At 60.0% G+C, this 12,507-nt stretch overlaps 1 protein-coding gene across 3 annotated transcripts in view; it reads right to left on the bottom strand.

Annotated features, from left to right (window-relative positions):
* Nucleotides 1–12,507, bottom strand: part of APBA2 (amyloid beta precursor protein binding family A member 2) — a 35,795-nt gene that overhangs the window by 15,191 nt on the left and 8,097 nt on the right. For all 3 annotated transcript variants that reach the window (XM_081114839.1, XM_081114840.1, XM_081114838.1), the window contains exons 2-3: nucleotides 6,256–6,309; nucleotides 3,728–4,718 (exon numbers count right to left, since the gene is read on the bottom strand). In XM_081114839.1, the coding sequence (XP_080970965.1) occupies nucleotides 3,728–4,678 (951 nt within the window). In that variant the 5' untranslated portion in view covers nucleotides 4,679–4,718; nucleotides 6,256–6,309. The remainder of the gene's footprint in view (nucleotides 1–3,727; nucleotides 4,719–6,255; nucleotides 6,310–12,507) is intronic.

The raw sequence follows: 12,507 nt of genomic DNA on the forward strand, positions 1-12,507 counted from the left end.
TTTTCTCCAACTGCCTCCCGACCGCTTGTTGCCATGACAACCACAGCTGCGACCGAAGAAGCAGGGCTGCTTGCAAAGAGGCAGCCGGGGGCCTGTGCTGCTTCTCAGGAGATCCCATCTGCTCTCCAGCTCCCACCTCCGGGGAGGGGGCTTGGCAGCCTGGAGCAGCGACCAGAGTGGACACGGTGGGCCCAGGCTGCTGGCGTCTTGGGTGAAGATGCCCTTTAAACCCTGCTGCTTCCCCACACACAGCAGCCGGCACCTCGACCAACAGTGCTGCGGCTCCGTGGCTGGCACCATCCCCTGCACCAGGAGGTCAGGGTTGGCTCCCCGTCAGGGCACAGGCCTGGGGTGCGGGCTCGATCCCCAGTGTGGGGTGTGCAGGAGGCAGCCGGTCCATGCTTCTCTCTCATCATTGATCTCTCTCTCTCTCTCCCTCTCCCTTCTCTCTGGAATCAATAAAACACACACACGTATTTTTTAAAAATATAAAAATAAGAGGCCGGCCAGGGGTCCTCTGGTCCTTGCAGCCCACAGGGAAGGCAGGGCACGCCCCTCCTGACTTCAACACCTTCAGCTGGAGCCCGCATCGGCCACCCCCCAGCGCAGATGGAGCGTGTAACACAGGAAGTGCCATGTGCTAATGTGGCGGGACCCCCTCCCAGGGCCCCCCATGGAGCTCTGAAAACGGAACGAGACCATGTGGCCGGGACCGGCCCCCCCTCCCCCCGCCAGGGCCAGGACCAGCTGCTCAGGGCAGACGCGTGCCTGTCATAAGCATCTACTCCCCGAAGACGCCGCTCTAATCCACAACGGGCTCCAGTGGTGAGAAGAGAGCCAGTCATTAGTGTCGATGCTGATTCCGTCGCTTGATTTCACCGACAATACGCACGGTCGCCCCCAGCGCCGTGCGTAAAACACAGCGACCGGCACGCCCTCTGGCGCTCACACCGTCACAGTACAGGCCTCCGCCTCCCAGCTCCTCCTGAGGGACAGGCGTGTCAGTGCCCACGGCAGCAGCTCGGCCCATCGGCCCTCACCCGTGACTCCGTGTCAGCGACCCCCCACCCCTGGGCAGAGGTGTGGTCCGTGAGGTGACAGCCTTCTCCAGAAATCCTTCCACGTTCCCGGTTTCCAAAGGCGTCCGTCACGGCTGCTCATCTTCTTCTCCCACAAAGGCGCCCTCCTTCCTCCCACTCTGGGAGCGGGGGGCGGTCAGCTGGGACCCTCTGGGTGACGATGCTCCACAGGGACCCAGCCAAGGCCCCACAGGGCCACAGGAAGGCTGGCTCAGGACCCCGGACAGCTCCCGCCCAGCAGTGCTCCCTGACCCCGAGGTGGCTCAGAAAACAGGGTGAGGAGATGCGCCCAGAGCCTCGGCGCAGAGCCCATGGGGCTGGGGGGCGGGGGGCGGCATCTGTAATCGTGCTGGCGAGAAAGAAAGAAAACGACAACATTGTTCTGTTCTTTCCTTCCTCTCACCACTCAGGTCACTCGCGAGATACTCATCTGCAGGACGGGCGTCGGACAGAGGATTTACTCTCCTAACAGTGACCCCTCGGGTGATGGATCTCCAGGCCGGCCTGTGGTTTGCAGGCCTGCGGCGAGACCCACCGGGGAAGCAAGCCAGCGGATCTGTCGTTTGTCTTTTTTCTAATATATTTTTACTGATTGCAGAGAGGAAGGGCAAGGGAAAGAGAAACATCGATGATGAGAGGGAATTGTGGATCGGCCGCCTCCCGCACGCCCCACGCTGGGGATGGAGCCCACAACCCGGGCATGTGCCCTGCCTGGAGCTCAACCGTGACCTGCTGGTTCATAGGTTGATGCTCAACCACTAAGCCACACCAGCCGAGCCAGCAGGTCTGTCTTTATATCTCTGGGGGGCCCTCCCCGCACCCCGTCCCCCACATCCAGGTACGACATGGAACAGCCCACACTAAGAACCACACACCGTCGATCTGAAGCCCACGTGGCCACGCCTCCGCGAAGCCCCCAGGGCAGGTCGGGCCTGGTGCTGTTCTCGGTGCCCTGTCTGCTGAAACGCCCGCCACCGCCGACCCCGGGACCGCCTGGCCCGTCCTGTGCCGTCCGCCCGCTTCTCAGAGCCCCGGGAGAGCGGCGGCACTGGGTGCTCAGCAGCACCTCAGAGCAGGCCCCGCTTTCCACTCCCGCCTCCGGGCTCCAGCCCTTGGGCAGCGCCTTGCGAAGGCTGAGTGCACATGGCGGCCCGAGCCCACCTGCCGTGTCCCGTGTCGCTCCTGGTGCCACCGTCCAGAACGGGAAGATGCGCACGACAAAGGTTTCCACTCCCACAGTCCCCACCCAGCGTGGGGGCGGGGCCGTGGTCCTGCCAGCCTCGCGCCTGCTGTGGGGCCAGCTCGGACACTCGGGGACACACACACACACACACACACACACACACGTGTGCCAAGGCAGTCCCTGCCCATCGGGCCTGAAGGCCGAAGCGGGAGCCCAGGGGCTGCTAGGGCTTCCTGATTGAGCGTGACCAGAGCCCTCGGCACTGCCGACGGGACGAACCTTGTTTAGACGCTGGAAGGGAGCTGGCGATGGCTCAGAGGCCAGACCGTGCCTAGCCAGGCTGCGGGCTTCCCTGGCGAGCCAAGCGCAGCACAGCAGACCGGAGGCCCTGCGTCTGTGGTGTTCCAGCCTCCGATACGGAAATGGGCATGACCCCTTCTCCACCTGTGGGTGCGGCCGCCGGATTGCTGCATCCCCGATTCCACAGCTTTGCTGCAAACGCTGCCCCCCCCACCCCGCATCGCCCTGCTAATTCAGAGGCCAGAAGCCCCGTGTGAGCACTCTAACGACAGCGCCCCTGCTCCCCGTGGCAGAAGGGCAGGCTCGGGCCAGTGTCCCCCATGTCCCCCTCACCCTGCACACCCAGCCTGAGCCCTGCAAACACGTCCGAGAGCTAGCCCGACGTGGGGAAAGGCGTGAGACCAAGGTGCAGGAGGCAACAGGACAGCAGCGCTGACAGGAGAATCCCACCCCCAGGGCGTTTCTGTGGGCGCCCGCTCGTCCACACGCTCCTTCCCGTGGGAGGCGGCGGCCGCTCTCTCTCGGGGAGCGTCTCCCTGGCTCAGTCCGAGTTGTGGGTCCTAAACAATAAACACGCTCGGACCCAATGGAACGCCTAAGGCTTCCAACACCAGACGTCGACAAGGCCCCAGGGAGGACGTCCCCTGCAGAGGGTCCCTGACCCAGGACAGATGCCCAGGGGACGGAGGAGGGAGGCCTCCGGGAGCATCAGTCCCGTCCCTGCAAAGCCGGGCACACAGCAGACCACCCAGACACGATGACAGGCGGCCGCCCTGGCCACCCTGCGGAGCTACGCTGTCTGGTGCTGACAAACCCGCTCTTATTGGTCAGCAACCCCCTACAAGCGGCACCGGTGACCGGCCTGGCCCCCCATGCTCACACCTGGAGCTGCGAGGCCACGCGCGGGGTCCTCGTCCCCACTCACCACCTGGCTGGCGGAGAGCAGAGGCAGAGGCCCATCAGCCCCGAGGAGCCTGTCCTGGCATTTCCTAACGCCCGAGGGGTGAGTGTGAGTGACGGGTGAACGTGAGTGACAGGTGCACGTGAGTGACAGGTGAACATGAGTGACGGGTGCACGTGAGTGACAGGGCAGAATGAAGCCCGTGCTCTGAATGGACCCTGGGCCTTGGGGTCCCACGCTCCCGTCCCTGGAAGCCGGTCCTACCTGCTCTTGGGGCCACGCGGGCCTCTCCTCGGGGGTCCTGCCCTTGGTCTTGAGGCCTCTTGGGGGGTCTCCGGGGAGCCTGGCCTGGGGAGGGAGGCTGAGTGACGTGGGCCTGCCCTCGTGTCTGCTGGGGCCGCGGCCGGCCTCGCCGGGCAGGCTGGCCTCCGTGGGGTCCCCCGGCCCCAGCTCGGGCCCCCGCACCGGCGCGTGCTCGGGGCTGGCCTCCCCGGCACTGGCGATGCTGGTCATACTCAAGCTCATCTTGATCTCGGCCACGATCTGGTCGATGTCCTCCTCCTGGTCCTCCAGGTCCCCGCCCCGGCGCCGGGGGTGGTAGGGAGACGCGCCGCCCGCGTTCCCGTTGGCCTCCGGGGGGTAGTAGTCCCGGTAGCTCTCCTCTTCGCCGGGGCGGCAGTGAAGGCCCTCCTCCTGGTCTGGGGCCTCCAGCACGGACGCCTCGTCCTCCGGGACGGGGAGGTGGCCGTCGGGGTAGCCGGGGCCGCCCTCATGCCCGTGGCCCGCTGAGTCCGTCCAGTCCTCCACGGCCTCCTGGCACTCGTCCGTCTCCAGCAGGCGCGCGCCGTGGGCCAGGTAGCCCTCGCCGGGGCGGTCCGCGCCCTCCAGGTAGCTGTCGTCCTCGGGGCAGTAGCGGATGTAGTAGGTGACGCCCTCCTCCTCGGGGAGGCCCTCATCGTAGTCCTCCTCCTCCGAGGTGTTGTTCACGTAGTCGGAGCTGGAGTCCCCGTCAGGGCTGTGGTCGGGGCTGTGGTCGGGGCAGCCCCGCTCGGGGGCCGGGGGGCTCTCAGGCCGCACCAGGCCTGGGGCCACGTACCCCTCCAGGGGCAGCTCGGCGTCCTGGCCCTCGGGGTCCTGGCTGGGGGGCGCGGGGACCGGCCGGGCTCTGTGGTCCAGCATGCTGCTCGCTGTGCTCTGGTGCGCGCGGTGGGCCATGGCAGGTGCTCACGCCGCCATCGTCAGTGGGAGGCCGCCGCTGCGGGAGGAAGGTCGGAGAGAGCCGTCAGCACCCCACGCGGCAACGGGGACCCTCCGGGCGCTTCCCGCAGCCCTGTTGCCGCACAGCTGTTCAAAGAGCGTGCCCTCCCACCCCAGCGGCACGTCTGTCAGAAGCCACGCACAGCCGTGCCAGAGAGAGAGCGTGAGGCACGGGGCCAGAGAGGACAGGCGTGGCTCCAGCCATCCTCAGGCGCCTGCACCTGAAAACACAGGTGGCCCCGGCCAAGGTCAAAGGATCTGGTTGCTTGCTCTCAGACACAGAGAGAAGCCCTGGCTGGTTTGGCTCTGGATAGAGCATCGGCCTACAGACGGAAGGGTCCTGGGTTCGATTCCTGGTCAGGGCCCATGCCTGGGCTGCGGGCTCGATCCCCAGTCGGGGGCGTGCAGGAGGCAGCCGATCCACAATGCTCTCTCATCACTGATGTTTCTCTCTCCCTGCCTCTCCCTTCCTCTCTGACATCAATAAGAACATATTTAAAAATACACAAAAAAGAAGCCACAGATACTTAAAACACACACATCCACACAAACCAGAGGCTTCAGGCCGGGAAGCCTCCTCCCCTCAGAGCAGGGCGGGGCCTCGGGCTGCCTCCCGCCAGCACCATTTCCCCCGAAAATGGGTCAAGTGACGGAGGGACATTGAGTGACGTGTCACCCAGGGCGGGAAGTGCGTCTGCCGCAGCCCAGACCGTGCGGGAGGACACGGAGGGGACCCCGCAGCACAGCTCTGGAGGACGGAGGGCTGTCAGAGATGGTGCTTGTCACCGGCCCAAGCACAAGCTGTGGCTCAAGAACCCTCTGGCTTCAGGCAGCATCGCCTGGTGCGTCTGGGCGCACGTGTGTAAGCGTCACTTTGGAAACGAAGAGTTACTTCTGTGCTCGGGGACGCGGAACAGAAAGGGCGCCCCGCCCTGATCTGCATGCGGATCACCGTTTGCTTGGGACCCGACGGGACTCCGCAGAGCTCCCTTTGAGAATTCCAGCCGAGACTCTCGTGCCGTTAATGAGAACGAGATCCAGTTAATTAGACCTTAGTATCATTAATAAAAAGTTACATCCAGAGAGGACGAGCTTCCCTCAACTTAATCACACGGACGACGTTGGGCTCGACCTAGTCGCAGCTCCTAGGGCTGGTTTCTTAACACAATTTTCCACTTTTAGAAAAAAGTGTCAGGGAATTTTTTTCCTCTCCCGACATGCAACTTAAAAGAGAGGGGAAAAGGTTGGGTGTCAGAGCAGGAATTTCTCGAGTCTTTGAAAGCGCACAGCAAGTCCAGAAGCAAATCGCAAGGGCTGGCCCATCCTTTCCTGTCTTCCTCCGAGGCAGGAGGCTGCGTGGGGAGCCACTGAGTGCGATGCACACCCACCCAGAATGTGGCTCGTTGTCACCACCACCCCAGCCAGGAGCCCCCACGTCCTCCCCCCGAAGGGGCCTCCCTCCAGCAACACCATCCCACGTCACACACGTCGTCAGCAGAACAAGACCTCACTCCACGCGGGGCCCCATCTCCTACCGAAAACGAGTGGTCTGGCAAGGCCGGGGAGACCCTCCGGGCGATGAGATCTTTCTGGAATAAAACAGAATAAAAAGAGGGAATTACTTTCACTTCGGCAACGATTACACGTACAGAAATGTGAGTGAGTGAGAGACGTTGTAAAAGTGCACGGATGATCGTTCTAAGGAGAGGGTCAGAAATGACCAGAAACAAAGTAAAAAAAACCACGTCACTTCAGCCCTCGGAACACAAATAAAGGGTCGGCTCACGTTCATGCAGGAAGGAGAGACTGCGCGCATTTCAATGAGGCTCCTCACGCCCTCATGAATATGCATTTCCCCACAACAAAGCTGGACCCCACGGATTCACAGAACCCGTATTACGGACACTCTCAGACCAGGAGGGTGTGCCCGTGGGGGCTGGGGCTGGGGTGGAGGAGAGGAGAGGAGAGGAGAGGGAGAGGCAGGCCCTGCTCCTCTCCCCTGTCCAGGTTCACAGCCCAACCTGCCTCTGGGATGGGTGGTTTCCTACAGTAAAGAGAAAGGGGCGTGGGCCTCACGCTGCTCTCCAATGCAAATACAAACTGCAGGGAAAGGCCCTCAGGTGAAGGGGTTGGAGGCCGGGCCCTGGGTTGGAGCGGGATTCCTTGGGGGCTGGGGAAGCAGATGAGCAGAAAGCCAGGAGTCATGCAAGAAGATGGGGACTTATTAGTCTTTTTTAAAAAATATGTTTCCTGATTTTTAAAGAAAGAGGAAGAGAGAAAGAGAAACATCCATGTGAGAGAGAATCATGGACCAGCTGCCTCCTGCACACCCCCTACTGGGGATCGAGCCCACAACCGGGGCATGGGCCCCGACGGGGGTTCCAACCGTGAGCTCCTGGTTCCTAGGCTGCCACTCAACCCCTGAGCAGCGCCAGCCCGAGCGCCGTGGGCCTATGAGAGGACCATGTGCCCAGGAGCCCCGCGGCTCCCACTTCCTCCAGGAACTCAGAGCGGTCTGCGGGCTGGGCCGGGCTTCCCTGCCCTGGTGAGGCCTGCCCGCTGCCACCCGGGGTTGCCCACACCTGGAGGGAGGAGCCAGCGTTTCCTCTGCCGGCTCTCAGCCTGTAGGTCTCATTCATAGCAGCCTGAGCACCCCCCATGCTCCAGATCCCCCAACCTCAGAATCCTCAGCCGGTTTTGGAAGGACAAGGACGTCAGAGCACTGCTTACATAACACGCTCTCCCACCGCAGAGCCAGGCGGGCATCGGAACTCGACTGCGAACTGGGTTTTAAGTGTTTATTGATAGGCATCAGCAAGCACCCTGGTGGCAGAGGAGGCACCGGGCTCTGGGCTCCCGCCCACCACAACTCATTAGCATTCTTCCCACGCCTGTCTGCTCTAATCTCCCCGGCAGCAGGCTAACTGCAGGGCAAGGTCACCACCCCGGGCCCAGCACCACTTTTCATTTTCTCCAAAGAAAATGATGCATTTCCTTTGCTCAGCTGCAGTGCCTCCCCCACCCTCTTGGGACCCCTCGAGTGCGGTGGCTAAAGCAGAGGTGTTATTCTGACGACCTGCCCCTCTGCATGGACAGCCCACCTTGAAGACGTGCCGTGGACGCAGAGACCTGGACAGGCCCTTGGGGTCGGCTGTTGCCTCCCCAACTGGCTCTGAGTCCAGCACCCAGCCAGGCATAGCCGGGAGGGTCTGCCTCGTTCCTGCAGATGGAATGAATACGAGGAAGCAAACAGGGCTGGGATGCTTGGCTTTTCTCAGCCACGAGGGCCTGGCCATACCTCCTTCCGCCCAGCACAGGTCCCGTCCTCTTTCTACCCCTCTGAGGGAAGTGGCTGCCGTGTTGTGAGGACGACCACGAACCAGATGTTGTGCGGACACTCAGCACCACGGAGAGCTCCCCGTGTGGACCAGATCGCGCACCTCAGTCAGCACCATGGAGAGCCCCCCATGTGGCGGGGACCCCTTGATGGGCACTATGAAAAGGCTCTCACGGACCAGGTGTGCGGGCCCTCTCTCAGCACCCTGGAGAGCCCCCCTCGTGGACCAGGTGTGCGGGTGCTGTCTGTACCACAGAGAGCTCCCCGTGTGGACCAGATCGTGCACCTCAGTCAGCACCATGGAGAGCTCGCCCCCCCCCCCCCCCTTCAACCAACCAGATGTGGTGGGGACTCCTTGATGGGCACTATGAAGAGGCTCTCATAGGCCAGGTGTGCGGGCCCTCTCTCAGCACCCTGGAGAGCCCCCCCCCCCCCCGTGTGGACCAGATCGTGCACCTCAATCAGCACCATGGAGAGCTCGCCCCCCCCCCCCCCCAACCAACCAGATGTGGTGGGGACCCCTTGATGGGCACTATGAAGAGGCTCTCATAGGCCAGGTGTGTGGGTGCTCTCTCAGCACCCTGGAGAGCCCCCCTCGCGGACCAGGTGTGTGGGTGCTGTCAGCACCACGGAGAGCTCCCCTGGGCCACACCTGAGGCCTCCTGCCCACAGCCCTGTGAGGTCCATTTCCAAGTGGCTCCCCAGCCCCAGTCAGGCCTTCAGATGACGGTCTCCCTGGCGCACATCTCAACTCTGAGCCAGAATCAACCCGCCGAGCTGCTCCCAGACTCCTCACTCACCGGTTCGATGCCCAAGATCACAAATGTTGGCTGTTTTGCACCACTAAGTTTTGGCCGTAATTGTTTGCATAGAAATAGAGAACCCATATGATAATAGTCTCTATCTTACGCAGGTTGTGGCTACATATTCTTTTTTTCGCAGTCCCAAGTGGCGGATCCTAAAAGGCGGGGGACACACAACAGGCATGCACGTCACCCTTGTGGGTGATCAGGGGCACAAAGGACTTAGGGAAGCCCCGTCTCAGGGGTGGGAAGTCGTAGGGAGTGGTCACTGGGCAAGGAGGGGCAGAGGATTAGCTCTATTAACATCATAAGATGGGAAGACGCTTTAGGCTAAGACAGTGAGCGCTTGGGTTGGAGGGAAAGGCCAGCAGTCCCCGGAAGGGCCTTGCAGGTGCAGGTGAGGGCTGTGTGTCTGCCTGTCTCTCTCCTTCAGGTTCCAGAAAAAGCAGAAGTGCATTCCTTTCCTTAGAAGTGGCTGAGCTGGTCTGAGTCAACTGACCCAGTAACAGCAGCCAGAACCAGGGAAGTCTAGCAGACCCGGCTGGTATCAAAGAACCAACACCGAACCGCTCAAGACCACTATATTCAATCCTCTTTAAGGGACTGAATCCAAAATATCACCACATGGGCGATTGTCCTCAATGTACTCGTTCAGAGAAGGGCAATGTCCCAAATCCATTTTAATTGCAACAATCCCTTCTCTCGCCGAGAAGTGACAACCGAAGCAGCAATGATGCCTAATAGAGTCTGAGCTTGCTTTCCTTTAAAAACAAAAAACAAACACTCGGTTGAAGTGGCAGAGGAGTTTAAGCACCCTTTCAGCGTTCTCCTTTGACCTTGATCTTCTGGGGAAATGGCCGCTGAGAGTCTGGACCGACGCTGTTTGTTCTCATCGGTCACTGCGCTCCGCTGGCCCTTGCGGACGGGAGAAGGAAGATGGCGACAGACGCGGGTGGGGAAGGGAAGCGTGCTCACTGTCAGAGGCGCCTGGGACGGCAAGAGACAGTGCGGGTGATTCTCAAGTCCCTGTGCCCAGCGATGCTCGGCCGCCGCCTTGCAGGGCGGGACGCAGACTGGACAGGCTGTGCTCGGCCACTCAAGCCAGGAGGTCCGGGGGCCTCCCTCTGCCTCCTCCTGTTTTCCCAGCCAGTCAAGGCCCAGCTCGGATACCATCCCAAAGTCACGATGCCCCTCAACCCTCTGCCATCGCCACCTCACGTCCCAGGACCTCCCCCCCACCCCCCGCCCCGAGGTAGCCAGAGGCAGCGAGATGGGGCTTCTGAGTCCAAGACCCAACTCCAGACCCCGCCTCTGCTTACGAGCTGGGCCCAGTGTGCCTGCACCGCACGGAGCCTCAGGCACTGCATCGGAACCAGAGGAGATTGCAATGGAGGAGACTGCAGTCACATCATTTGCAGGAAACGTGTGGCCAGAGAAAACCCGAGGGACTCTACGCGAGGTTACTGGAGGGCAGACCTACACCCCAACTCAACCGCCACCACGAAGGTCATTTCCAAAGAGACGCACCTAGACAGGAGCCAAAAATAAAAACCTAGGAATCCGTCTAATGTAAATATATATATATATATATATATGCTAGAGGCCCGGTGCTAATGTAAGTATACACACACACACACACACACACACGAGGCGCACGAAATTTGTGCACTGGGGGGGGGGGGGTGTCCCTCAGGTCGGCCTGTGCCCTCTCACAGTCTGGGAGCCCTCAGTGGATGTCTGACTGATGGCCTAGGGGCCTAAGCCAGCAGTCGGACATCCTGAGCGCTGCCGTGGACATCCACAGATGAGCCCAGCTTCTGGCTGAATGGTGCTCCCCCTGTGCGAGTGCACTGACCACCAGGGGGCAGCTCCTGCATTTAGCATCTGCCCCCTGGTGGTCAGTGCACGTCATAGCCATCGGCGTTCTGCCATCCAGTCAATCCGCATATTAGCTTTTTATTATATAGGATATACACATACATACACACCAGACCAGCACAGAAAAACGCCTGCTCCTCTGCTGAAAAACATAAGACCTAGGAGAATAAGGCCTCCTCAGGCTGTGAGCGCGGTTTTATTTGGGGGGTGGTTTTCTGAGTACATTTTCACTTCCAGTCGCTTCCTGGAGGTAGGATGGCTGAGTCAAGGTCAAAGCAGGTCCACTGGGGTCCGTGCTGTCCGACCCTGCAGGGGCTGGAGCGCTTGTACTGCCCCACGACCTCACCAACAGGGATGGAGACTGTGTCGAACTTGGGTTTCTGTATCTCGGCGTAATTTTAACTCACAATCCTCTTACATAAGGTGTTGAACATCTTTTCATTCAATTCAAAGACCATTTGCATTTATTTCTCTGTAACTAAATGTTTAGATCTTTTAGCCACTTCCTTCTGGGTGTTGGTCTTTTCCTTTTAATTTTTAAAAAGTATTTTTCATTGATTTCAGAGAGGAAGGGAGAGAGGGAGGAGAGATAGAAACATCAACGATTAAAGACAATCATGGATCGGCTGCCTCCTGCACGCCCCCTACTGGGGATCAAGCCTGCAACCTGGGCATGTGCCCTGACCAGGAATTGAACCGTGACCTCCTGGTTCATGGGTTGTTGCTCAACCACTGAGCCACGCCAGCCGGCCCTTTTAATTTTTTAACCCTTATATTTTAAGGAAATGAGCTGTCTGTGATGCTAGCTGCACTTATTTTCCTGGTTTACATTTGGTCTTTCCCCCTTCTTACGGTGTCCCCCTCCCCGCACTTAATGGGAAGGTGTTCTTCCCCCTAAAGCAACTCAATTCATCAGTCTTTTCTTACGTTGCTTTGCATTTTGGATCATAATTTCCCACTACAAACCATAAAAGAACCCATTTGCATTTTCGCCCAGTACTTGTGATAGCTACTAGCTATCAAGAGCCCTTTGAAATCTAGGCTGGGAGATGATCAATGATATCAATTAAGCTTTCATCTTAATCCAAGTGGCTACTGTGAAGTGATGAAAACGCGTGTTGGTCTCTGCCCGTTCCCGGCACAGAGCGCCTGAAACCCGTACAACGTCCCAGGGTGAAAACACTTGGAGCGTCTCTGCTCCCATCGTTGGTCTTCGGCCTGGTCCCTCCCTGACAGAGGCCCCGAAACCCCTGTCATTTCCCGGGGGCACGAGTGTCTGTGCCCTGCTGCGGCGACTCTGTGTGGGCTCCGAGATGGGGACTGGGTCACCAGAAAGTGCAAGCTTGGACTTTCCAGTCGACCTATGGAACCGGGAGGTCACGGCTCGATCCCAGTCAGGGCACAAGCCCGTTTCCAGGCTCGATCCCAGTCAGGGGCGTGCAGGAGGCGGCCGGTCCATGATTCTCTCGCATCACTGATGTTTCTCTCTCTCTCCCTCCCTTCCTCTCTGAAACCAATAAAAACATGTTTTTTTTAAGGAGTGACGGCTGGATTGGAGGTCTTGGCGGTGCTTAGGGACCCTGATGCGGGAAGTGTGACCGAAGCGGGTGGAAGAGAGGACAGGAGGGGAGGGACCGGAGGGAGCCAGCAGAGGCAGGAGGTGCACAGCAAACAGGGCAACAAAATAACAACGATGATGATGATGATGATGATGAAAACAGGAGAGTAGCAGAAGAGGAGATGGGGTAGGAGACTGGTTCCTCTTTTTA

This window comes from Myotis nattereri, assembly GCF_964212035.1.
Source record: "Myotis nattereri genome assembly, chromosome: 21".
Taxonomy (NCBI): Eukaryota; Metazoa; Chordata; class Mammalia; order Chiroptera; family Vespertilionidae; genus Myotis; species Myotis nattereri.